General features: G+C 36.9%; 1 protein-coding gene across 9 annotated transcripts; it reads right to left on the reverse strand.

Moving 5' to 3' along the window:
- LOC132605815 (kinesin-like protein KIN-7O) lies at positions 1-26907 on the reverse strand. Of its 9 annotated transcripts, none has more exons than XM_060319064.1 (35): positions 26259-26400; positions 22575-22659; positions 20407-20474; positions 19977-20291; positions 19800-19889; positions 15431-15549; positions 14120-14233; positions 13940-14021; positions 13213-13280; positions 13066-13140; positions 12824-12969; positions 12644-12746; positions 11673-11753; positions 11425-11493; positions 11295-11354; positions 11064-11225; positions 10050-10109; positions 8416-8655; positions 8263-8331; positions 8018-8188; positions 7803-7907; positions 6423-6509; positions 6143-6292; positions 5838-5951; positions 5623-5709; positions 5343-5546; positions 5074-5259; positions 3744-3950; positions 3479-3568; positions 3245-3385; positions 2732-2829; positions 2217-2295; positions 1504-1647; positions 1270-1341; positions 1-801 (listed from the first exon to the last, which is right to left on the reverse strand). In XM_060319064.1, exons 4-35 carry the CDS (start codon positions 20098-20100, stop codon positions 574-576), a joined length of 3825 nt encoding a protein of 1274 aa, XP_060175047.1. In that variant the 5' UTR covers positions 20101-20291; positions 20407-20474; positions 22575-22659; positions 26259-26400; the 3' UTR covers positions 1-573. The 9 variants fall into 9 exon arrangements, with proteins under 9 accessions (XP_060175047.1, XP_060175046.1, XP_060175045.1 ...); XM_060319063.1 differs by lacking the exon at positions 20407-20474 and adding an exon at positions 22265-22319; XM_060319062.1 differs by lacking the exons at positions 20407-20474; positions 26259-26400 and adding an exon at positions 26886-26907.
- Positions 26908-27161: the final 254 nt, after the last annotated feature.

A 27161-nucleotide genomic window follows, 5' to 3' on the forward strand; every position in this document is an offset into this window, starting at 1 on the left:
TGAAGAAGCCAAGGCAAAATATTATAGAAAGCATGACAAACCATTCTTAACAGGAACTACTAGTCTCTCAGCTCTAATTTCACTCTTCTTCACTTAGTTTCAACAATCTACAGGAAGTCGATAATCCAACTTCTGACTCTTAAGTGCAAGAATCTTAATAAGCTCGACTTACTAGTAATTCTCAAGATTTGCATTGCTTTATTTATATCAAGGACGTCATTTGGCAGAACAAGATTGCTAATCTTCAAGAACAGTCATCTAATGGCAATTTGCTTTTCCAACTGACATATCAGTAGATGAACTTTACCTCTCTGATGTATTGATGCATTACAGGCTTAAAGTTTTTTGAAATTGGTAACATGTTATATTCATCAGCACTGCAAATAAAAGCCCGGTATATCTTATCTACAAATACAGCCCCTGACAAAAACTTACAAAGAGGCCAAAAAGTCTAGTAATGACAACATCATTTACTAACTATTGTGGTATAGATATTAATGGTTAGTTAAGATATCATATTCATATCATCCGAGCATATATGTATTTAGACAGATGTCCGTATATATTAACCAATCAGGGACCCCTTGAGGAAGCAAGCTGCTTCTTGAGGTTGAGGATTTCAAGACCACTTGAAGCTAATTGATCTTTCAGCTTTGATGAAGCAGCCTCGAACTTCTTGTTCATAAAGTCTATCTCATCCAGCGCCTCTTTGTATCTTACCCGAAATGCATCCAATTTTGCTTGTGCCCCTCTAAGTCTCATTCTCAGCTTAGCTTTCCCATTGCTGTGGTTGACTTCATCCTGTTCAGACATATCAGATATGATGACTTGCACTCTCTTTAAGGAAAATAAGCTTGAAATGAACCACTCGACTCAGATTGCTCTTAGATGTCAGATGTGCAACTTATCATGAAAAGATGTTGCGCAAAGATAACATTCCCTAATTACACATGCAAACATTTTCAGCAGATTGTCTACTGATCTATGCAAAAATTATGCAAATGCAAAAGCAACATACAGAAGCAGATAAGTTATTCTTCATAGCTGCTTCATAAAGAAATTTACATCATGAGTAGAATAAAAGCAACAAAGTTATTTCCTTTCTTTCATCTCAGTCATCACATATATCAATAAAGTATGAATAAGAAACCAAGAAAAAAGAGAGAAGATAAATGATACAAATATAGTCACAAAAAGGTAACCTGTCACCTGGCACATCTCATCATAATCAAATATAGCGTGCAATTGACCATGTGTATGATTGCTTACATTATGCATTTTGACCTCCAAAGCTGAAAGCTTCTCATTGAGCTGCTCGACTTCATGTTTTAAATTTGACAGCTGACAACCAAAATATAGTGTTATCCTCGAGCATAGTAGAGAACGTCTATGTAACATAATAAATTTGTAATAATCTGTCTCAGATAAATGAGAATCACATCTCCTTTACTTGTTCTGAGAGCAGATTCATCAATCAACATTTCATGGCATTCAAGTGTGAACCTGAAAGTCATCTCTTTGAATTGGCTCCGCCTCCGATTCTCTAATACGGGCTAATAGATCTACTCTTTCTTTGCTAAGCATGCTTAACTCCATCTGAAGCCTTTCTACTTCCTTGCACAGATCCTGACGCTCCAGTTTCAGCATCTGCAGTTGAGAATTTAACATTTCATTAGAAGAGGACCAGTTATGCAGAATGGCAGTAACATAGAATGATGCTGGGAACTTGGACAAGAAAAGGATATCAACTGAATTGGTGTGTCCTACAAAAAAGGTCCAAAATTCAAATACCATTGCACCAGGACTGAAAGTGAGAGCTAAGTTTGTCCTGCACAGCTGCTGGTGGTGAAGAAACTGACAGCATCACAATGTCATTTAGGGTCTTGTAAATAAGCTTCATCAATTCATGATTACAGTTCAGAGGCGACAGTCATTTTGAGTGCTTCTACACTCACGTGAACTTACCATTAAATATTGAAGTTTTCTATTAGGTTCAGATTACATAGTATAGATTAGCAATTTTTTTGATAACCACTACGTAATCCCAAGTCAAGTAAGCAACAAGCTGAAGTCATGTACGAGAAGAGTTTTATAGGGCATAATTATTCAACTGATGTCTATCCAGCTTAGTCTACCCCAGAATACTTTTCTAGGCTGACTCACTATGCTGCACACAATATAAATTCTAAAAGCTTGACTAAGTACAAACAAATCACCTCTTGAGAACTTCTACATTGTTCCTCAGCAACTCTCAGGCCAAGTCTAAGTTGATCGATCTCTAGTAATTTCTCTTCACTGTAAATCAAGGAAAAAAGCAATAACCGTATATTATCAAGCAGATCAATTTAAAGGCTTAAATGAATACAATACTCAAGGCACCTGGAATACACCCAGCTTTTGGTGAGGGCAGTAGCAAGCTAGCCCGAACATCACCATTATGGACATACACTGACACACCCCATTGTCCCAATTTACTAGTCACTTTTTGCTTATTGAGTACCAATTTACTAGAGCTAAATATATTAAACTCATTTTGAAATTAATTCAGATTTTCAGAAAGCATAAGTGTAGTGCATGTGATTTTTTCTGCATCAAAACACATTCTATTAAAGACAACAGAATACATTTGAAAATATTAGTCACTAGTTACTTCACTTTACTATTGACAACCAATTTGGAGAAACGGAGTAGCAACATATCAGAGTGATAGGGGAGCAAAGGATAGTCAAACCTGAAACTTTTTTCCAACAGTACATTATTTTCTGAGACAACCAATCTCTCCTCAAGGAGTTTGCACTGAATTCTACAACTCTCAAGTTCATTTGTCACCTGTAGTTTAAAGTCAGGATGCTAAATCAAGATTCGATAAGTAAATCATGGGCAACTGACATGTACATAGATGTGCAACATATTTTGCTAAATTCATCACCCCAATGGATGTATTTGATTTCTTTAGTTTAGCTATGTGCTTTTCTAGCGAGGAAGCTCTATAGTACTCAGACCTCACAAACAATTCTCTTAGTCTGTTTAAAAAAGGAAGATTAAAAGTGAACAAGCTTTGAATTAACTAGGCGTCTCGGCAATACAATTTCTACAATATCATGTTCCCTCTAGACCACCAAAGAGAACAGGATGCAAGTACTGAGTCCTTGAAGAGATGCTCAATATCAGTAAGAGCCACTACAGTGTTTGTCAGAATATGCTTAAATTGTTCAAATACATCATGTGTAAATCTAAAGGCAACCTCTGTCATTTTCTGTGACACATTGGCGAGATCAGCACTATAAGATTTTGCCTTTTCATTGATTGCTTCAACTGTAGCTTTCTCCCTTGCAAACCATATGGCCTTTTCCTCCTCCATTGACAAAAGGGCATCAGTGAGTTGCTACAAATAAAAGAAGGCACTCATAAATGACTTAACGGGAACAGTTGAATGGAGCCTCAGAATACATGTTTCCAAAGCAACTTCAATTAGTACCATAGCTAATTCTTCCTTTTCTTCTACCAAAAGGCTGACAGAAGTTTCCAATCCCTGACATCGTGATTCAGATTCTTCCGAACATAATCTCTACAATGCCATAGAAACAAATAATGGTGAGAAAAAAGGAAATAAGTTATCGTTTTATTTTTCAGAAAAAAGAATAGTAGAAACTAAGCTAATAATTCATGCTCAACAGGCAAATATGATAGAAGATATGAAAAAGAGGGAATCTCAAAGGAACCATTAACAAACATAAACTTACAAGGCATGACACCTCTTCCTTCAGCATACTTAGTTCTGTATTTGATATATTCAACTCGTCAGATAAAGCCTGCAATTCACATGCCAAATTTTCTGCTCTAGAATTGGCTTCTTCTTTTTCTGCATGAGAAATTGTTAATTCCTCTTCCAAAGAAGCAATAGTTGTCTCCATCTCAAATGCCAGCACTTCCAGCTTCCTGTACTCCTCCTTCACACCAGAAAAGGAAAAGTAGCTTAAGACAAAGCAATAAAGATAACCAACTCCCCCTCTAGAGTGGAATGCAGGCAAACATATGCAATACTATTTATAAGATTGATGGGAATAGTACATATAATGACAGAATGGCATATGGGCATTAAATACCCAGCATGCTGCTACAAAGAGTGCTAACAAATAAAGGTTATAATGATTCCTAGACCTACCTTGGGTGAGAAATATCTTAAGAATGAAATGAGCATTCTATATGGGAATTTTCTAAATCAGTATATTTTAAGACAAAGAGAAACAGATTAGACTTCATGATGCATGCCAATAAGGTTTTTCTTTTCTTTAAGGGCTCCGTCAATATAACCTGTTACTTCTACCATATGATGATCTGCTCCTTTTATTTGAAAAGGTCATTACGTCGAATGTAAGTTAGAAAACAATGCCTTGGGGACTATAAGAGGATTTAGATTGGATTAACAGAACCCAAAATCCTACATGAAAATGAAGAAAGCACAAATGTCAGACTCCAAGCCCTGCCTTGGACGGCCTTTTGTTAATTTTCAGGTTTGTCCTATTTTACTTGTCAAGAGTTCTTCTAATGGCAGGGTACTATTCCAAACTCAATGGCTTCTTGAACAAAAGTTACAGTACAAAAGACACCAACTTTTGGTCTGCCTTCCTGTTTTGCCATTATTGAGTTACTGCTTTTCATGCATGGATTGAGTAAGGGCTTCGAAAGTTGTATGTAAAGGTCTACCCCCACTGTAGCATTGCCTAAAGATTTTGGACTAAATACTCAGATTCTTCGCTAGGTATTAGAATCAACCTTTGATAAGCCTATTCTCACACCCACAAAGTTCATGTATGAACCACCAAAATTGGGTTACGTGTGTGGGACTGTGTTAGTTAATGTCCCACATAGGTTGTGTAAGGGCTTCCATAGGATTTATAAAGCTCTTGAACCACTCCAGTCATTGCCTAAGTTTTTTGCGGTGGATGTTCAGCTACCTTCAGTGCCATAAAGTTAAGCTCAAAGTGTTTTTGCCATTCCATTATACATTTAAGGAACATAGAAAGACATTTCTTGAACTTATTTACACTAGTTTGAGTACACCGTACCTACCTGCACATGTTCAACACAAACAGAGGAATTCTTGGCTCTTTTGGAGTCAAACACATTAGAGCTCCTATCAACAACTGAATCACGCCTTCTTCCGATGATCGAGTCTCGCTTATTGATGTCACGCTCAATAATAGCCCTCTGACCATTTAAGCGTTTAATTTCCCTCTCAGCACAAGCTCTTTCACCCTAACAATGTGATACCGTAAGAAAAGATAGAAGTGCCTCAAGACGGCACAAGGAAATCAACCTTCAAAAAATTTGCATGAGACCTCAAGTTTTGTCTTCTCCTGGATGGCATTCCTAAGTTTGGATTCTGTGTCTTTCAACTTTGCTTTTGTTTTCTCCAAATCTTTTCTAATGTTTTCCTTCTCTCTGACTAAGGAATTAGAAGATAAGCATGATAGTTGCTTTTGAAGACTTTGAATCTGAGAAAGGTGTTCAGATTTTTCTGCTTCATACTTTTCAGAGATTTCCTGGAAAAGAGCATGATTCTGTCAGCAAGGGCAGAGATATCAAAGGATCGATATAGGACAAAGTGAAGCAACTTACTGTTAATGCATTTCCAGAATCTCCCATAGCTCTTTTCAGTTCTTCTATTTGATCATGCAGATCAAAAGACTGATTGTCCAGTAGAATCTAAGTTTTGATTAGCATGCGTTAAAGGTTTTCAACAGAAACTCAAATAACCGAAGTGTGAGATAATACTTGGTTTTCAAATTTCCAATTATAGAGACGAAAGAAAAGAAAAAGCAGACAATTGGCACCTTTTCATCCTGAACTACATTGATCTTTTGCCTCAAGAGAGCTTGTAGTTTCTCATAGTTTCTAATTATAAATTTAATTTGGTTGGAATTGTCAAGTGCTGAAGACTTTAAATCCTGAAAGTGGGAAACCAGATCAGGTTGCAGAAAGCACATAGAAAGTAAACAATAGTACTGGAATTAATGTATAGAAGCGCAAGTGATAAAACAGCGTGTTGTTAAAGAACATATTGCATGCGTGCGGAAATGTATGAAAAGAATGCCCAAGTCTAGAATTTATGATGTAATGACCTACAGAAGATACTCACAGGAACTAGTTTGGATATGGCAGAGAAAGACAGGAAAAGTTCCTCTACCACTGGAACGAATGAATCAATTAATGTTCGTGAATTTTCAAATTCTGACATCAAATCTTGAACCTCCCTCATCAGCTCGGTTTCAGAGTTCATGCTATCCTCCTGAAAGAAGTGAATCCATTAATGCCCCAGGAGGCATATGAAAATGATTATATTACATGCTTAAAGCGGAACCCTAAAGAATGTCATTCACAATATATCATCAAGTACTATTAGGGTGGAATGAACTTACAACAAGCACTACTGCAGATTGCATTGAAGCAAGCTGTTCACAAGCCCGTTGTGCCTCAAGTTTTGCACTCAAAAGCTCTTGGAAAAGCTAAAACATTAAAACAGAAGTCATTGCACTGTTGCACTTAAAGGAAAGGTAATCAAAAAAGATATGTGAACCTTATCAAAAAAGAAAGGTATTATGGATATCAAATGTAAAGGTCACATGTAAAAGTGAGATCCTAGTAGTCAAAAAATTGACCTGAAAACATGCTCAAAGCTATGCAGAATAACACCAGTTTCCTTGGCTTCTTTGACTGGCAGGATCATCTGAGTCTGTATCTAATAGAGACATGCTATACCCACTCAACTCGAAAGCTATTACCATCCTAATGTGTTTTATGAATCACTTATGCAATTATGTGTTGTACCGGATGGAATATGGTACGAGGAACAGGACATCCCAGACATACTCAACAAGTAAAACAAAAGGCCAGACCGTGATTCCCACTCTGAGATGTGACACGTGCAGAGGAAACAGATATGATGAATGTGAGGTAAGAAAGAGGGGAGCATCTTTGTGCTGAAATTGCGAAAGGAAAGCAAAATACCATTTAAAGCTTCATTTAATAACTGAAACTAATAACTATTGAATAGATAAAGATCATCATCATGATAAATCGTTCTAATTTTAATCACTACAAAAGTTTTCGAGAATGTATCTTGGGACTAAGATTAAGAATGTCATCTTCGACCACTGAGGCTTATAGCCTACTGATACCGCTTTGGATCTCCTACACAATAAGTGGTGATTCGAATCTCTATCCCCTTCTCCCTCTATAAAACAAATAAAATTAAAAGAATGAAAACGTTTGACTAAGGTAAAAAGGAAGCATAAGAACTAATTAATCAAAACAAATGCGGATTTCAAATTCAGATTCAGCATTATCATGTTTGGCGTTTGGGCTCTTTAGATTGGCTTGTCGTCTTCATTACTAGTTAGATTTTGAAGCAGTACTTAGTAATGACATGCCAACTTCATTTATAAACTGGAATTTTACTAATCAAGCAACATTTATTACGATATACAGAAGACTACCACATGTTTCACATTCCCTTGCGCATTGATCATGCAAGTGGGAGAAAAAGGAACTTTGATAGTACTCTATCAGGTAGTAATAGCAGTTTTTTCATAACAGGCAAACAGCTGTGGCTAGCTGTTTGGCTGTGAGAATACAATGGTTGATACTTGATATAGATACAGCGACAACATTTTATGCCACCAGCATAGGAATTCTGAAGTGAACAAGCATTTGTCACCACCTTGTTTGCTCTCTCAGTATAAGGAGATAAATCATTAAAATTGCAATGTTCAATGCATAAAATGTGAAAGCTTGATTACCTCTTCATGCTTCTCTCTTGCAGATATGGTCTGCTCAGTTGCTATCTCAACAACAGAGTCCAAATTGTGTTGGCTTGAGGATCTCTCCATTTCTAACAAAGTGATCTGAACAAAAGTTCCACATTTCCGAGATATACTTAACAAGAAATAAAAAGTGAAAAAGTAATCTTATTTATATAGATGACAAGAAAATGAGAAATGAAAGAAATGAGGACCTTCTCTTGGAGCTGCTTAATCACCAAAATAGCTTCCGACTCTCTCAAAGTTTTGCTCCCATTCAAGTGCATCAAAGAATTGTCCTCTTGCTCAGAACCATCGACTAGATGAATGTCAGCCTCTAAAAGCTTCCTTGTTAGATAGTCAATCTTTATCTCACTCACGGTTTTCTAGCAAAAGCAAGGATTAAACTAAGAAATCAAATTGAATCAGAAATAACAGAAACAAAGAGAAAGAACATTACATGTGATTCAAAATTTAAAAGCAACTCCTCATGCTCCCTTTGAAGTTCCAGCAATTCACTGTCTTCCTGCTAGAATTAAAAAACAATAACACAGCAATCAGTAGTATAATACTATTTCGAAAGAAAGTTGAAATAGCAGAGCGAAGTGTAAACCATTGAGGAGCTTTTTTTCCTAGAGGCTCCTTTTCTCCTGCTAGTCACATGCAACAAAGCCTGCGGGTCAGGGAGGGTACAGTCTTCTAATTGATTACTCGTTGAATTGTCTTCTTGCTTGCCAGAGTCTCCATTGCTCTCAGCATCTAATAGTTCTTCAAAAGGAAGTAAGGGTCCAATGTCATGTTTTATCCTTTTGGCTTTGACTACAGAAGCCTTCTCTTTGACTGCGGAGTTCAACTGAAGCAGCAAAGAATAAAATATTTAATTCCGTTTGCATTGGTAAAGAAGCTTTGCAGGGTTCTAGATTGGAGTTCCAGTTCCCCCATTTAGTGCTCATAATTGTAAATTTAAAAGGGTATATCTTTAATGCAGGCAAGGAATCCCGAACCAATGTTTGCAGAGAAGATGAAGGTGGAAGAGGAAGAAAATTTTGGAACCAATGTTTGTAAAGAAAAGGACTTTCGAGCCCATGAATCACGTTTTTTATTATTGAAGAATTTGTTAAAGAAGATACTTTGATAAAATTAATTAGAAGGGCTAATTAGTCAATAGTAATTATTTTACATTAATGATAGATATATCAAAGAATTGTTACAAAAAGTCAAACAATACTGATAAGCATAATATCGTAAACAACAAGAGAGGCTAGTGTTATGAAGCAAAAACTTGAGAGGGGGTCTCTGAAATTATCCTTATCGATTATTATAGATGTATGCTACATCATACTTGGCTAACTTTTTATCAATGTATTAAAAATTTTATCATTAAAGAATTTGATAAAGAGGATATTTTATTAAATTAATTAATAAAGTCTCTCTACCTTTTGGAAACAGCCTCTCTACCTTCCAAGGTAGAGGTAAGGTCTGCGTACACTTTACCCTCCCCAAACCCCACATTGTGGGATTTCACTGGGTATGTTGTTGTAATTAATTAATTAGAAGAGTTTAATATTACAAAAAGGAAAATTAGTCATATTGTAACTCTGTAACATTAATAATAATGTGTTAAAACAATTGTTACAAGAAAAATCAAAACAAGGGATGTAAGCTTAATATTGTAAACCACAAGGGAAGTTAGTGTTACAAAACGAAACATGGAGGGAGGTCTTTGAAATCATAACTATCAATTATTATAGATGTATAATACATCATAGTTGGCTAACTTTTTCGCTGTCTCAAAACTCATTCACTTGTATGCTCAAGTAACTTTCATTGCGACTAGTATAGATTCAAGCTTGCTTTCTGAATAAACACGGCAGTGCGTAAAGTATTAAAACATCCCTTTGCAAATGAGTGTTGCCCATCCTTAATGAGTTTATGCACAGTGTCCTAACAATATGATGACCATTAAAACCAACAATTTATCCATGATGCGCTTAAACACAAATTGGCAACTAATTTCTCAAGTACTCTGAGGCAGTCGATTCATACACCAAATAACACTAAGGATGCAGATTCATAGTACTAGTAAAATGCAGCTTGTGATGCTGGGTCAATAATTATATATCCATAAAATGACTAAAGTGAAGTCCATATTGCTTCAAGAACGTACTGCTCCTATATACTCTTCAAAGAAATTTACACAACAAAAGATAATATATGGTAACAGTACCAACAGAAATCAAATCTCACCTCCTCCTTCAAAGCCTCCCTTGAAAGTTTACCTGGGCACCATGTATATCGCCGTTTTTCCTTACAATGCAGAAGATATAACATCAACTTAATCACAATTGAACAGCAATAAAAGAAAGCTAAGGGTAGAAGACCAAATCAAATGCTAATGATGGCACAAAGTGTTAGATGTATGTGGTATTGTCGTCATTGACTAAGATTAAATAAGCAATTCTTCCAGAAAATGCAAAATAAGAGGCCTATTTTAGGAATTGGTAGCTGATTTTGAATTTTTTTCTTCAAACACAAAATTCAATATGCCTCTGTGTGTTCTCCCAAGCAACGACACGAATCCTTAAGAACACATTGGATATCACCAAAAGAAACTAGCATAGAGAAAACCCACTACTTGAAAATATAATCCCCAATGAGCTCAAATTTTTGTATTGCGGAAACTAGCGGGAAGGTCTAAGACTCATGCAAGATTTATATTAAAATCAGCAATTGGTGATCACATACATGTTTGAAACTCCATTTTGACAGGAAAGTGCAATATGAGGTCAGACAAGGTGCGCCATGATTGCATGAATGAAATGTGATCTTTTTATTAGAAGTAAATAATTTTACTGAAGATGAAAATATCTTCCCGTATACAAGCAGTATACTGAAATAGAGTGGCCGAGTATACTCAGTTGTCTTCATGTACTCAGTAGGTAAGAGTTATGGCAGACTGTTGGTCTAGGATCCAAGGGATCATAGAAGGTGGAAAAAGAAACTAGGAACCCAATTACCTGATAAAAGAAATGGAAAAAATACTTGTGCACTGAAAAATAATTTGATTGCCTTTATAAGTCTTCGCTCTGCAGTAAATTAGGTGGAGGTCCAGCATTTATGTTAAAAATTGAATCGGACTTGTAAACTTCACACTGTGAAGTACCACCAACTTGTTGAAATCACACTCTTAAATTAGTAGTGCTTCTAGGAGGGATTCAAAAGCAAGTAAAGCAATGAATAGATACAAATCCACAAACTCACCTTTTTATAGGTATCACGACCCTCATCCCTATTTGAGCATAGCACCATAGAACTCAAGTTCTCAATTTTCTTGGCTTGCTCTTGTAACCTCTTATCCCTTTCAGCTTGAGCTTTCTTTTCCTCCTCCAATTCTAATGCAATTCGTTCCCGCTCCAATTCGCTCTATTAAAATTTTACACCTTTGAGACTCACAAAATTGCCAATGCAGCTTATAAAGTAATCATCACAAACCTTCAGTAAAGTATTCCGGAGATTCAGTATTTCTTCATCAAGATGTTCTGAGTGTGTCGCCTTCAATAGTTTAAAAACATAGGTTAGTCAACATATACAAAATAATAAACGACGTGACTGCTTCCACAACCTGAAATTTAGCTCGCAGCTCCTCAATCTCCTTCTTTTGACGCTTTAGCAATGCAGCATCAGTCAGTATCTGGTATAAAAAAACAGATAGGTTTAAGATGCAAACAAAAGCAGGTATCATGTAAAGGCAAAAGGAAAGTACAGACCAGAAGCAACTCAAACTGACAGCAGATGTGAGTAAGAGGCATAAAGAAAGCTGAGAGATCGACTTGCTTTCTGGTGAGTACAGAATGCAGTTAAATATCCAACCTCATTCACGTGAACACAATTTGTAACCCGCAATGCCCTGCTAGCGAATTGAAGACTACTCTTAGTCTCATCAGCATGAATCTGGAATCAAGGAAAAAATGCATTATTAACATAGAGCAAGAGAGACTGTCAGCATGAACCTATCATCAAGCAGAACGCCCCATTAAAAAAAAAGGCAGAAAAGAAGAAAGAAAGAAAGAAGAATCATAGAGACATGGTCACCCAAGCATAATTCACAAAATGGTTTACAAGTACAATATGTGATGAAAAGAAAGTTCTGCCTGCGACAAAGGTGGTCCAACGCATAATTACCATGGTTAGGGCTAATTGAAAGGTACTCGAGCCCTTCAAATTGAAAAATGAGAGAAGACAAAGAATGATCTAGAGACCTTTTCGAGCTACTGTACTCAACGAGTCAGCAATATTAAGTGAAAAACAGAAGGCCAGTTCATCCACAGTCAAGTTTTGCGTTCATTAGATAATCATTTTGTTGAATAAATTGCTGAAAAACGAAAAATGATATCCAGGATAACACTATACTGACTTGTAAATCTTCAAAGGAAAAACATGGAGAACTGCAGTGCTGGTACACTAATTTGTATGTCAAAAGGGAAAACATTTGGACACAATCCTATTATTTGTCATACAAATAGACAGGATCTGAGGCAGACATGCCTACAATTTTATATAAAGATCAGCATAGCAAAATCAGTATAGCAGTACTTTCAACCAGTTGCAGATTGCTTTTTTCGTGAATTTTCTGTAATAAAAGATACCCCAAACAAGTTTTGACATGGTAGACATTGAAATAGTTCATTCTGTCTTAGAGTTCTCTAAAGAAATCAAAGAAGAAACTATAAATTATGAAATTGAAGACTTAATAGAGAATATTGTGCACCAACGCAAGGACTTATGTATTTAATAAGGTGCTTTTCAGCCTACCATAAATTTATTAAGCTCAGATAATTTACCTGGGCAAGAGTGATATTACATATGATGGCAGTGTTTGCATTTCCACCCAGTGCAGGTTGCAAGATACGCGTTAGTTTACTGTCTCGATATGGAACGTGACTCCTGGAAGATTGCATGATACATTAGTACATGTAGAAGAACAGTTTTACGAAACCAAGCCCAACACACAACAAGCTTACCCTTGACTCTCAGCACCTTCACTTAGTTTTTTAATCACAGTTCCTAAAGTCATCAAGCTTTTGTTGATGTGGGAGCCTTCTTTTAGACGAACACCTTCCGCTCCGGTTTTGGCAACACGTTCTGAACCAGCAAGGTCCACCAGGTTCTGGGAAAATTTTGAGGGTAGAGAGATTATCTTTGTAGATTCTTCTACATAAATGATAGCATCTTAAAGAGAATGTAAAAACTTCTCACTGCATACCAGAACAGATACACGGACTGCATCACAAGAATTCTCTCTATTTGCATCTTCAGCCTTCTCCCTACTCTCAATTATCTATTAAGCATAAAACTTTAGGGCATGAATGTATTCCTCATATCTTAGAATAGTCATTCAAGCGTATGTTACCATCCGGAAAATTGTGTGTGATCTACTGCTGTATGTATTCATATTAGTTTCTCCAATATGTCGATGAGCTGCAAAACAAATTGTGAAGACTGTTACTCTTGCTGAAGCTTTGCATAGGAATATTAATTTGAAATAGAGTAGCCAATATTAAGGCAGAAGGGTAATGAGAAATGGGATGCTGCGCTTCTTTATAAATGAAAACCAAATCTTTAGGGCACGGATATGTTTGCCAGTATGCTCTTAAGACCAATACTTACAGTGGAGACTTTGTTATTAGAGTAATTGGAGCCTATAAGATACTTTCAAGAAAAGAATAATTATTGAGAGGACATAACCATATTGATGGTAATGCCAAGAACTGTGAAAGAAACCATGTTTAGGTGGGCTCGTAGAAGACAGAGGAGGAGATGCAGGGCATGTGAAGTTGTCCCTTTAGCATTGATGTGGACCATATGGAGTGAGAGGAACACAAGAGCTTTTGATGGAATAGAGAAAGATATTGTACACTTGAGAAATAGCCTCTTTTCCCTTATTTCTTTTTGGTGCACCCATGAGGTTACTTTTTGTATAGATGATTGGGCGACTTTTGTAGAAAATCATGTATTCTTCTAGGATTTTCTACTTTTTGGTATACTTCTTGTATACAGGCTAGTTAATGCCCTTTTTGTTAATAATATTCTTACTTCATCAAAAAAAAATAAAAAAAATTGATGGTACTTTTACTTACATTCTCCAAAATCCATGAGCTCAAGCACTTGATCAGGAGAGGCAACAATTTCCTCCCTTAAACCAGCAACAAATATGCCTCGCTTCATGCCAGATTAGCAAATCGGATGAAAGCCAAATTATGCTGACAGTTCATGTGCAACTATAAAACAATAATGTGAAACCAAAAGTAATCCAATACCTCTATACTTTCATGGATTTGCAACTTCCGGTGCTCAGGAGCCAACAAATCATTTATCTCCTCATTATAGATTTCCATATACGACATCCGCAGAAGAAACTCTCTATCCATTTCCTAAAATTTCAGGAGACTAAATTATACACGGGTACTTATTAAATTTTTCAAAAGGCAGAACCAACGTCATGTACCAAAGAAATTTTTTAGGAATGAGCATACTGCAAAAAATAACAATGCAACATATTTTTAAAAAGAACGATTGATCAGTCATAAATAAAATGATATTTCATTAGTCGCTTATAGCACAAACAGAAAAAGCCTGTCACTTCCCTTATTAATCAGGACAGCACTTTTTTTTTTTTTGATGACATGGGAACCCGCAGCAGCTACCCTTTGGGTGTGCACAGGGTAAACCCAGCTCCTGTGCAATAGTTCCCAAACCACACAGGTGAGGTAACCCGCACTAGGCAAGCCCCGTGCAACGAGCTCGACCCAGAAGGCAAATCCCCTGCTGTCGTTGGCGCAGGGGGTTTCGAACCTGAGACCTCCATTATGAAAGCCCCATGCTCAACCAACTGAGCCACCCTTGCGGCTAATCAGGACAGCACTTTTTCTATCAAGAAGTCGCTTTTTTAGGGGCTTTCTAACAGGAAAATGAATCTGATAATCAATCTTTCCCCTAGATTGAGAGGTTTCATTTCAGGTTAAGCAGGGGTCAAGACTCTAAGGTCCAGCTTCAAATAGGTGAATGCTCATTTCCTATCTTTCTTTCGCCAGGTTTTTTTTTGCTTTGATTCGATAGTTGGAACTCTATGTATAGATGTTAAACCTATGATAAGACTCGTGGAGACATAAGGAATGAAGAGAAGGAATCTGGTTGACAATCAAGTATTAGCTAGCAAGTGTATGGACTCATATTTTGAGTATTCCCCAGTGTACCAAACTGAAGCATAAGAATCTAATGTGTTGTGGCACACATGTGATGTAGCTGCGGAGAATTGCTTTTCCTTGGCATCCCTTAAAGATCGATTCGTCAACTTTATACAAATAAATCCTGAACTATAGAGCAGTTTTATAGGAATATGAAAACAAATTTCAGAAAATAGTAACTGCAAGAACCTGACAACGACTTTAAGACTTGACAAATGACTCAGAATCGCTTTTACAGCGAGTTGTTTTCCAGTAAGAGAACTTATTTCTCTTCAATCTATTTGAAGTTGCAGTCACAGTTATCAATGAAGAATGCCAAAAATATGACATAAATGTCATTATTTGTTGAAGGGGTTACAAATTGATATAATGGCAATGTCAAACCTCTTCAATGAAATTAAACAGATCTTGCACGGCCATAGGGATGACTCCAGGTTCAGTTGCTGATCCTCTCATAGTATGTGTTTTTCCACTACTTGTCTGACCATATGCAAAAACAGTCCCTGCAAAAGAATATACGTATGCAAATCAGTAGCTTAAAAGATTACATTATCTTTTTATAAAGTTAGGTAATATTACGGCATAATGCATAAACATGCCCTTAAACTTGGCCTCAACTGGCAAATCTACCCTCCAACTTTGGGTCAGCACAAGTAGGCACCTCAACTTATCTCCACTTTGTCAGTTGAACACTCCAACTTAGAAAATGATCATCTAGACACCTTAAATTTTATGTGTCACGTCAGCATTTGTGTTTACGTGTTCAGCTTTATACAAGTTGAGGTGCCTACTTGTGCACACCCAAAGTTGGAGAGCATACATGCCAGCTGAGGCCATGTTTGAAGGCCTGTTTATGTAATATTTAGTACCAAGAAGGTACAGCAAGAGGTACAGAAAAGGACATTACAATGACACCATTACATCCTCAACACATCAACAACAACATACCCAGTGAAATCCCACAATGTGGAGCCTGGGGAGGGTAAAGTATACACAGACCTTACCCCTATCTCGGAAGATAGGGAGGCTGTTTCCGGAAGACCCTCGGCTCAAGAGAAACACGACGAGAAAAGGTCAGATAAGCACAAACAGTTCAAAGCAAAATGAAAATGAAACTAAAGAATGCGAAAAAGTCATGATAGAGCAGTCTGAGGAAAGGAAGCAATAGCTATCACAAATAAATAAGATAATCGAAGTACAAGAAACAACATATAATAGCAAGAATCCAAGGACGATAGACTATAGATCAAAACTGCGACGACGTACTAGCCTTCTATCCTAATCAGAGTCCTCCATAACCTTCTATCTAAGGTCATGTCCTCAGTAAGCTGGAACTGCGCCATGTCCTGTCTAAGCACCTCTCTCCAATACTCTTTCGGCCTACCTCTACCTCTTCTGAAACCATCCATAGTTAACCTCTCACACCTCCGCACTGGGGCATCTGTGTCTCTCCTCCTCACATGCCCAAACCATCTCAGTCTCGCTTCCTGCAACTTGTCCTTCACTGATGCCACTCCCACCTTATCTCGAATGTCTTCATTCTTAATCCTATCTCGCCTGGTGTGCCCACACATCCATCGCAACATTCTCATTTCCGCAACTTTCATCTTTTGGACATGAGAGTTCTTGACTGCCCAACACTCTACCCCGTACAACAAAGTCGGTCTCACAACCACTTTGTAGAACCTGTCTTTTAAGTTTTGGTGGCACCTTCTTATCACACAGCATTCCTGAAGCAAACCTCCATTTCATCTACCCTGCACCAATACGATGTGAGACATCACCGTCAATATCCCAATTTCCTTGTATAATAGACCCAATATATTTGAAACTTCCTTTCTTTTGGATGGCATGGGTACAAGCCTCACTTCCACGCCAACCTCATGTGTGACGTCGCTGAACTTACACTCCATGTACTCTGTCTTGGTCCTACTCAACTTGAACCCTTTCGACTCCAGAGTTTGTCTCCAAACCTCCAGCTTAGTGTTCACTCCGCTGCGTGTCTCATCAATCAAGACTATGTCATTCGCGAATAACATACACCATGGCACCTGACCTTGAATTTGCCGCGTCAAACAATCCATCACTAAGGCAAATAAAAATGGGCTAAAAGTTGATCCCTGGTGCAACCTCATCTCCTGGAAAGTGCTCCGAGTCTCCTCCCACTGTCCTTATTCTGGTTTTAGCTCCTTCATACATGTCTTTGATCGCCCTAATGTACACTACAAGTATACCTCTAGCCTCCAAGCATCTCCATAAAACCTCTCTCGGCACTTTGTCGTAAGCCTTTTCTAGATCGATGAAAACCACGTGTAAGTCCTTCCTCTCCCTATACTGTTCCACCAGTCTCCTCACAAGATGAATGGCTTCTGTAGTCGAGCGCCCCAGCATGAATCCGAATTGGTTCTCTAAAATGGACACGCCTCTTCTCACCCTCATCCCCACCACCCTTTCCCACACTTTCATAGTGTGGCTTAGCAGCTTGATCCCTCTATAGTTGTTGCAACTTTGAATATCACCCTTGTTCTTGTACAAAGGAGCCATCACACTCCACCTCCATTCCTCAGGCATTTTGCCGTCTTAAAAATAACATTAAACAACCCAGTCAACCACTCCAAACCTACCCTGCCCGCACTCTTCCAAAACTCCCCAGGGATCTCGTCAGGCCCGGTAGCTCTTCCCCTGCGCATCCTACGAACAGCACCCTTAACCTCCTCCACCTTTGTACTCCTACAATACCCAAAATCGCGACAGCTCTCAGAGTACTCCAAATCTCCCAACACAATGTCTCTGTCACCTTCCTCGTTCAAAAGTTTATGGAAGTAGGACTGCCATCTCCGTCTAATGAGAGCTTCCTCCACCAATACTTTTACATCCTCAACACATAGAGCTCAAAAAGTCAATAAAATATGACATGTTTCCTCTATCTTGTGCTTTCTCCCTATACCAGAAGGACAAACTATATGTGCATTTATACTTTACAGAGACGAGTATTTTCTTATCCTCAGAACATCTTTTATTCCTTTCAGGCCAACCAGAGCACATGATGCAGACTGGAACAGTATTCAATATCGGTCTCAGCTCCTTTCCAACTCTCTGTCCAACTCAACATACCAGCAAACTCCTCACATCCTTAGTAAGCATCACCAATTGAACACCAAAAATGTTTGAAAAACGTTATCCGAATCTACCAGCACCAGTCACGGTGTAATAGTAGTAGTAGTAGTAGGTGTTAATTGTTTGTTAATTGTTTCCAATGCCTTCTCACAGAAGAAACACCTGGTACACAATGAGAACCCCTCTTTTGGAGAGTGTCTAGGTAAGACAAGCATCGTTAGCAGCAATCGATCCAAAATAAGCAACTTTAGAAGGAGCTTTAGTTCTCAAAATCAACTTCCATGGCCTCCCCTCATAAATTTCACGGCAACTTGTTTTCTTGGGCTTCTTAAGATTTGAACCCGAAGCCAACCCCAAACCTTAGGGGAGGCCGACCAAAATCAAGGAACTATTGGCATCAGCACCTTAGGCATTTCTGACGTGCAGACGGGAAAGATCCTTTAGAAAGTCTCCTTCTGCTAGTGAAAATTTGATTATGCACAAATCTCATTTTAATAACTTTAGCATTTAAACGAAATTTCGTAGAGAGAATTCATTAGTATCTACTAGATATATACAGTAGTTGCATCCGCCTTCATCTTTGCTTCTCGTCTTCTAACGATACGCCTCACACAAAGCCTCCAACGAATTCAGCGAAAATAAAAGGATTTAGATATAAGTTATAACGCAATTCAAGTTCCAATCTTTTAACAATTGGCTTTGCGAACTATCTTTGATTCATTTTAGATCCTACCATAATGTGACTTTTAACAATTACGGAACAATAAATGGAAGAAAAAGGATCTTCTCTTTTTTTATCAGGTAAAGATTACATTAATAAACTCTATGTATTTTCGCAAACCATAACTGATTCCAAGTCACAATAAAAGAGGGAATTATGATAAATCGACAACCAACATAAAAATAGTCAAACTGTGATGATCCTTATTTTAATGAACATAGTAGTAAAATGAAATGAGCCTAATAGAGTAGAATGATGTAAAGGATTTGATATTGATGTGTGCTTGACAATGATCTTATTAATAGTAATCCAGCATTAAAAATAATGTTAGGACGTAAAAGATACACACTAACTTTGCCACATAAACTGAAACAGAGGGGAGTATAAATTTGAAGAGAGTGGGTTTTTCACGGCTCGAACCCGTGACCTCTTGCTGCCATGTGACCAGGAGGTCACGGGTTCGAGCCGTGGAAACAGCCTCTAGCAGAAATGCAAGGTAAGGCTGCGTACAATAGACCCTTGTGGTCCGGCCTTTCCCCGGACCCCGCGCATAGCGGGAGCTTAGTGCGCCGGGCTGCCCTTTTTTGGGTTTTTCTTAAAAAAAAAAAATTATCAAAGGGCAGTTCTTTTCATTAAAAAGCCCCAATTGAACATTAGAAACTCTTCTGTGTTTAACTTCACATCGAGTGTGCCTTTTTGTAGCTAAGCTTCTACTCTTCCTACTGCATTGATTTCGTTGTTAAATTTTAAACAGGAAATTTAAGGAGCTAACATAGTAACAATTAAAGTGTTCTAATATTTAAAAAGTAAAAGACAACTCCATTCCAAACTTGAACCAGAAGAAACAGGGAAACCAAATATAAGACGAAAATTACAACAAATGCCAAAACTTCAGGAAAAAGAAGCATAAAATACCATTAAATCCTTGAATTGCACCAGACACTATATTTTTAGTTCGATCTTTGTAGATTTCAAGTGTTCTGCATTCATCCCCGAAAATTCTATCTGCATACCCAAGAAAAAGTTGCACATTGAGAAAAAAAAGTACACGCAAAGAAAAGGGGGATTACCTAGAAGAGAAATTGAGAGTACCAAATTCGAACTTGGCAGGCTGGTTGGGAATGAAGATAGAGTTCCCGGAGATTCGCCAGGGACTGGACTTTGCATCTTCCGGCGAGAGAGGCCTGGCTCTCACTGACACGTGGATTCTCTCCATCCTTCAGGTGAACTCTGAACTCTTCCCCAGTAAGGAGATCCAAATTTGCTGATTTTCCCGCCCGTTCTCCCTCTAATGTTCAACCTGGGCTTTTAATGGAAACTAGATGATCGGTGCCCGTATGTTGTGCTACTTCAAAGATTACCAAAACGTTCAACAAAAATAATTCCGTACTTGTTTCGCTTGTTCAACTGAAATTACATTAGCATATCAGTGTTCCATACTGTGTGTACTGAGTTGAGGAAAATAGTTACACAAGATGTGAGATATGCATTTGGTACTCAAAAAAATTCTTCAATTTCCTACCATTTACATATTAAACGAAAGGTGATGCATTCAGCATGATGTAATTGATTAGTCTTCTTGAGCCTTGGCTGCAAGGTTAAATTCAATTTCGGTTTAACAATACTTCTAGGCTCTAGCTCTAACTGCAGTTTTTATACCAAGAGAACATTTCTCTCAGGGAATGAATTCAATTACTTCTAAGGAAATAAAATTATATATCTTGTACAGAGATATCAATGATATTTCAGTACATAAATACTATGTTAAAAATGAAGAACTTCACAGAAAAGAGGTATTAATGTAGATAAAACAAAAGATCAGTACGCAGAAAGGACCATAGGACCAGAGAAATGTCATACAACAATAACAGAAACAACATACCCAAAGAAATGCCATGAGCAATGAAACTATATCATCAACAATTAATAAATATTTCGAAATGCATATTTACTAAATAATACAAAAATGGTGAACGTACAACAAATGTATTGATTACCAAACAACAAACGTCAACAATTATTGAAGAATCTTACTAAGCTAAATAAATTGTCTAGAAGTAGTATTTACTCTGAAATTAGATTCTGCCATTCCTTTCCAGTCAACAACAATAGACAATGTTGATTTTGAGTCATCAGCTAGTTCCTTTGCAGTTTAAAATTTCCTCTGAAACTGGATATTTAGGTGAAAATTCTTTTTAATAGCATTAATTTGCACTTCCCTAACATCTGACATCTTTAGTCATATTTGCTCTACTGCATTCAACTATGTATGTTTTTGCCAAAAATATGTTATTTTCATTATCATAAACCAGCTATATCATGCCTTTTTTCTAATCAATGTCAAGGTTGATTCCTTTGGAGGATTTATTGAAGGAACATAAACGCTAATAAGTAGACTATATTGGCAACTATCATCCTGTGAGGACATAATTGGAAACACTTTGAAATACTCCTTCCAGTTGAAACTGGAAATAAGAACAAAAGAGTTTGTATCAAGGGTTCAAATTTTTCTGTACTACATGTACAAAAAAGGGTACAAGGATACCGCAGGCTCTACTTCAACACCAGAACATCATCCAGATTTTTCTTTGCTTTTTCTACCCCCTACATAAGATGTTTATCCGAAGAATCCCCATCTCATAGCTTTTCTGGACCTATCTTTAAATGGTCTATCTTTGCTTTTACAGTTGTTGAAACTTTTTCTGTTTAACTTCAGTTTTAGTTTTTCACTTATATTCTTCAGCTAATGAGCCAGCTAGTCATACTCACCACTCGAAACTTTGACTAATCACTCAAGAAATTTTGATAATTGAAATTTACAAATTTGTCCTATGACTTCTGTTCTCTCCCAATATACAAATAACTATTTTGCTTTTCAAACCAGTTTTCTATTACTTAAGTATATATTTGTATTTCTCTCTCTAGCATCCAAGAAGAACCAATGCACTAATTAGAAGCAGAACATTGGATTATTAAGAATGATACCTGTGTGCATCTGGAATACAATTGTTTACATTTAAAAGGAAATTTTCACTTTGTACAAATAATTACGTGTTCACCAAACCCACAAAAGAACTAAAAATATGCCATTGGAACATTAGGCAGCCATTTCTTAAAAGGATTTACTCCCTGATACCCCTCTTTTATATACTACAACAACAACAACAACATACCCAGCTAAATACAGATACCCCTCTTTTATATACTGAGACAGCTAAATACAGACAGCTCATAATAATCCATAAAAAATTCTATGCAACTATTTTTTTCTTCCTAGTACAAAAAACAACATAGATCTATGTCTCCTTGGAACAATAAATAGAGGGTAGTCAAAGGATATATCAGAAGATTTTGTAAGGTTAAGTGTTCAAGAAACATACTCATTTATGACCATAAAATTTTCCAGCAATCTGCATCTAGTAGATTTCTGTAAGTCTTCAATGAAGGAAGCATTAATTATTATTCTTTTTTAAAAAGAGCTTCCATAACTTAATCCATAAAAAAGATCACGTAGTGAATTACATCTATCCTATTAAATTATGTTTTGCACATGCAAAAGAGTAACAAAAGATCAAAGTAAATATCAATATAGACAAGCCATCTGGACCATATTAAAAAATGAGAAAACCATTTATTCTGATATTCTTCTGTACTAATACCATTTCGGTAATAGCCAAGAATTTGAATTACCTTTATTTCATGAGCACAATGGCTATCAAAACGGTATGTTCAAGCCAAAAAGTCAACATTGAGCTGCAATAGAGACTTGTTGTGCCTGCAAATATTTTTACAAACGACACAGTAGAAGTAAGTTGGTAGAATGTTATGTTATGACTGACTATTAAAATTCAAGAACTTGTATTCCTTACCGCTAGCCAGATAAAATACAGAGAAAGCAAAGTAAGGGTAGCGGTTTTATTCCCAATGCCTAAACCTTTAACGGTGATACACACCTTAGAAATAGTTTTGCATGAGAAACAATGCAGTAGATAAATGAGGAAAATCATTTGTTCTGAAATCTCTCTAGATAAACCTATCCTGAGAACATCTAACAGTTATACAAACCTTACGTATGTTTTAACTAAACTTGGATAACCTTCCTGTTGAGCAAGGAGATGCTTTTCTAGATGACAGAGTCACTATTAATATCTGGGCAAACATGCCTTTAAATTACATGTCATGGGATCAAATAGGATATTTGAGAAGGAACTGCTACATTTTTATTTGTTACTGAATTTTCTATGTGCTAGCAATTTACACTGTTAGGTCATCTAATACTGAAACATGAAAAAGAGAATGGAAATCGTTTCAAGCTAGAGTGAATTAATATCCAGATTCGTATAAATATAGCACAGCAAATTTTTGGAGAGAGAATGAATATCTACTTATGGAGATGGACTTGAAACAGAGAAGCAAAGAAATAAACAGGATCTCTAAATTTGAAAATATAGGTACATAACACACTTTTAGTTGTTCTGTTCAACCTTTAAGACCTTTTTATCTGTAGATGCACTTAATAAAAGAAAGTATAAACAAGTTTTGTAACATGGGTAACAATTCCCCCTCTTAGTAGGATGCACATAGAGTTTTACACAATTCTTAAACATCAAATGAGTTGACAAAATAACTGAGGAATAAATATTTTATTCCTGATCCATGCAGCGTGTTGAAGTCTTCTCCAATTTTAAAAGAATGAGGAATTGTAGAGTACATAAATAATGAATTGCCTTTGATGACTTTGCTTCATCTGTTGTAAAGATTTCTATATGAGAAATTGATCAAATACCAGGTTTCATTATTACAAAAGTGAGCTTAAAAACAATCAGAAGTTTGAGGAGCTTAAAAACAATCAGAAGTTCGAGGAGCTTAAAAACAATCAGAAGTTCGAGTAAATTGTACTTATCCTTTGACATAAAAGTATCTCAGCAATGAAAATCTAACTGATACTTGCATAACTTAATCCAAGTAAACAACACTAGTAAGATCAGCTAAAAATATCACTTATGGCACCTACAAAAACCACCCACCCTCGAACGCACCTCATCTTCACCCCACCACCCACAACCACCCCCCACAACACACCACCCACCCCGACCCCCACCCCCAACCACCCACCCTATAGTATTTGTCTAGACTATTTACAAATGCTTTTAGAATTAGAATAATATTTTTTGCTTATGTACCGAACACAAGAAAATAAGTAAGAAACCCACCAATTTTCCTAGAAAACAAACATTTTCCTACATACCAAACACACCCTAAGTAATTCCCATTAATGTTTTCTATGAGCTGAAATCCACAATAAACGGAAACTTTTCCACCAAACAACATCTACAATCACCAATGGCAATATTGAGGCAAATCAAAGGTACCACACTATAGCTACAAAAGAAAACCTGTTGCATGTGATAATAATCTCTATATCCAAATAGCAGAACCTTCTAATTTAGCAACTGTTACCACTACAAATTAAAACAATGTAAACACACACACACACACACAAAAAAAAAAAAAAAAAACTACTATATATTTCACTACTTGACTATAGCGGAAACTGAAAAATCACCGATAAAACCCAAAGTTACTAACGCATCCCCAACCCAACCCCACACTACACACCCACTCCCCTAACTGCTTAGCCCAAACCCCCCACCCCCACTACCCAACTACCCACCCCCAACCACCCACCTCCTATAGTATTTGTCTAGATTATGTGCAAATGCTTTTAGAATAGTATTTTTTGCTTAAGTGCCGAATAAGTAAGAAAGCCACTTATTTTACTGAAAAACATTTTCCAATAAAATATTTTCCTTCATACCGAACACACTCTAAAGTAATTCTCATTTCCCATTAATGCTTTTTATGAGCAGAAATTCACAAGAAGCTAAAATGGGTTTCCACCAAACAACATCTACAATCACCAATTTTAATGTTCAGGCAAATAGAAGGTACAAAACTATAGCCAAAAAAACAAACAAAAAAAACAAAGAACCTCTTGCATGTGATAATAATCTCTATACCCAAATAGCATAATCTTCTAATTTAGCAACTGTTACCACTATAAATTAATACTAATGTAAACACAAATAAAAAAATAAAAAAAACTATACATTTCACGGCTTCCCTGTAGCGGAAACTGAAAAATCACTGACGAAACCCAAAGTCAATAACGCATCCCCAACCCATCCCCACACTATCCACCCACCCCCGTACCTGCCTTACCCAACCCCAGCCCTTCCACCCACCACTCACCCAAACACCCCAACCCCACTACCAAACTACCCACCCCTCCCCACCCACACCATGCATCCCACCCCTCCCCCTCCCCACCCCAACCACCCACCCCTATAGTATTTGTCTACACTATGTACAAATGTTGTTAGAGTAATACTTTTTGGTTACGTACCGAACACAAGAAAATAAGTAAGAAAACCACTTATTTTAACTGGTCATTCATACCAAACACACCCTAAGTATCCCATTTCCCATTGATGCTTTCTATGAGCTGCATTTCACAATTAACGAAAATGGGTTTATTGTGACAATAATCACTGTACACAAATAGCAGAATCTTCTAATTTAGCAAGTATTACCACTATAAACTAATACATTTATGTTTGAAAAGCAAAAATAACAATACATTTTCCTGCTTCCCTGTAGCGGAAACTAAAAATTCACCAACGAAACCCAAAGTTACTAACGCATCCCCAATCCATCCCCACATTATCCACCCACCCCCTACCTGCCTTACCCCACCCCCTCCACCCACCACCCACACAAACTCCCCACTACCCAACTACCCACCCCTCTCCACCCCCACCACGCATCCCACCCCTCCCCACCCCCACAATGCATCCCACCCCTCCACCCACCCACCCCCACCACACATCCCACCCCTCCACCCACCCCCACCACACATCCCACCCCTCCACCCACCCTCACAACCAACCCCCTCCCCACCCCAATCTACCCACCCCCATAGTATTTGACTAGCTTATGTACAAATGCTTTTAGAATAATATTTTTCGCTTACGTACCTAACACAAAAAAAATAAGTAAAAAAACCCACTTATTTTCCTTGGAAAGTATTATCCTTCATATCAAACACACCCTAAGTAATTCTCATTTCCCATTAATGCTTTCTCTGAGCTGAAATTCACAATAAACGCCAAATGCGTTTCACTAATTCAGCAAGTGTAAGTTACCACTATAAATTAACACATGTAAACCCAAAAAAAAAAAACTTATACATTTTCCCGCTTCACTTGTAGTGGAAACTGAAAAGTCACCAAACTAAAACAAAAAAATGAACGAAGAAAAAAGAACAAAAATATTACCATTTTACAAAGGGAAATTAAACGAAGAAGAACATACCGAGTAGAAAGGGGAAAAAAGAAGCACAAAAATTGAGTGGGAAATGAAAACTAAAATTGTTTAGCACAAAATGGAGCCAAAATTTTGAAGTATGTTAGAAATTTGCCCTTATTTTTGTTTTTATTTGCACAAATACCTGATGGACAAGCTTAAAAAGTCCTAGAATTAAAAAAAAAATTACACTCTATGTTTTATTTACATATTTTAGCCCATGTGTTGAGTTTATTACCCAATTAGCCCATATTTTGAGTTATATCAGGATTAGAAATAGTACCGGAATAAGTTATTTCTGCCAGATGATGGAATAATAGTAGCAGCCACCAGGATTAGTTATTCCCGGATAAAATAATGAAAATGCTAAAAATAACCCGGAGCTCCCTCAACCCCTTTTTTTACTAAATAAGGTAGAGGTTATTTTCGCAAAACAAATTTCTGCTTAAAATTATGCAATGTATGTTATAAACAAGAAAAAAAACAGTGAATAATAATAATAATAACAACTCTACATTTCCTTGCTTCACTGTAGTGGGAACTGAAAAGTCACCAAACGAAACCCCAAAAAAAAAAAATGAAGACCAAAAGCAAATAACACAAAAATAAAAACGAACAAAAATACTACTATCTTACCAAGGAAAATTAGAAGAAGAAGAAGATACCAAGCAGAAAGGGGAAAAAAGAAGCACAGATGGGAAATGTAAAAACTAAAATTGTTTAGTACAAAATAGAGCCAAAAGTTTGAAGTAAGTTAGAAATTAGCCCTTATTTTTATTTTTATTTACACAAATGCCTGATGGTCGTTTGTTAGGCTCGACAAGCATAAATAGTCATCGGATAAAAATTTAGTCTTGTTTTACTCTTATTTGATTATTAATTCCGGAATAAGTTAGTTATAGTAAAAATTAC

The sequence above is a fragment of the Lycium barbarum genome, chromosome 8, assembly GCF_019175385.1.
Source record: "Lycium barbarum isolate Lr01 chromosome 8, ASM1917538v2, whole genome shotgun sequence".
In the NCBI taxonomy this organism is placed as follows: Eukaryota; Viridiplantae; Streptophyta; class Magnoliopsida; order Solanales; family Solanaceae; genus Lycium; species Lycium barbarum.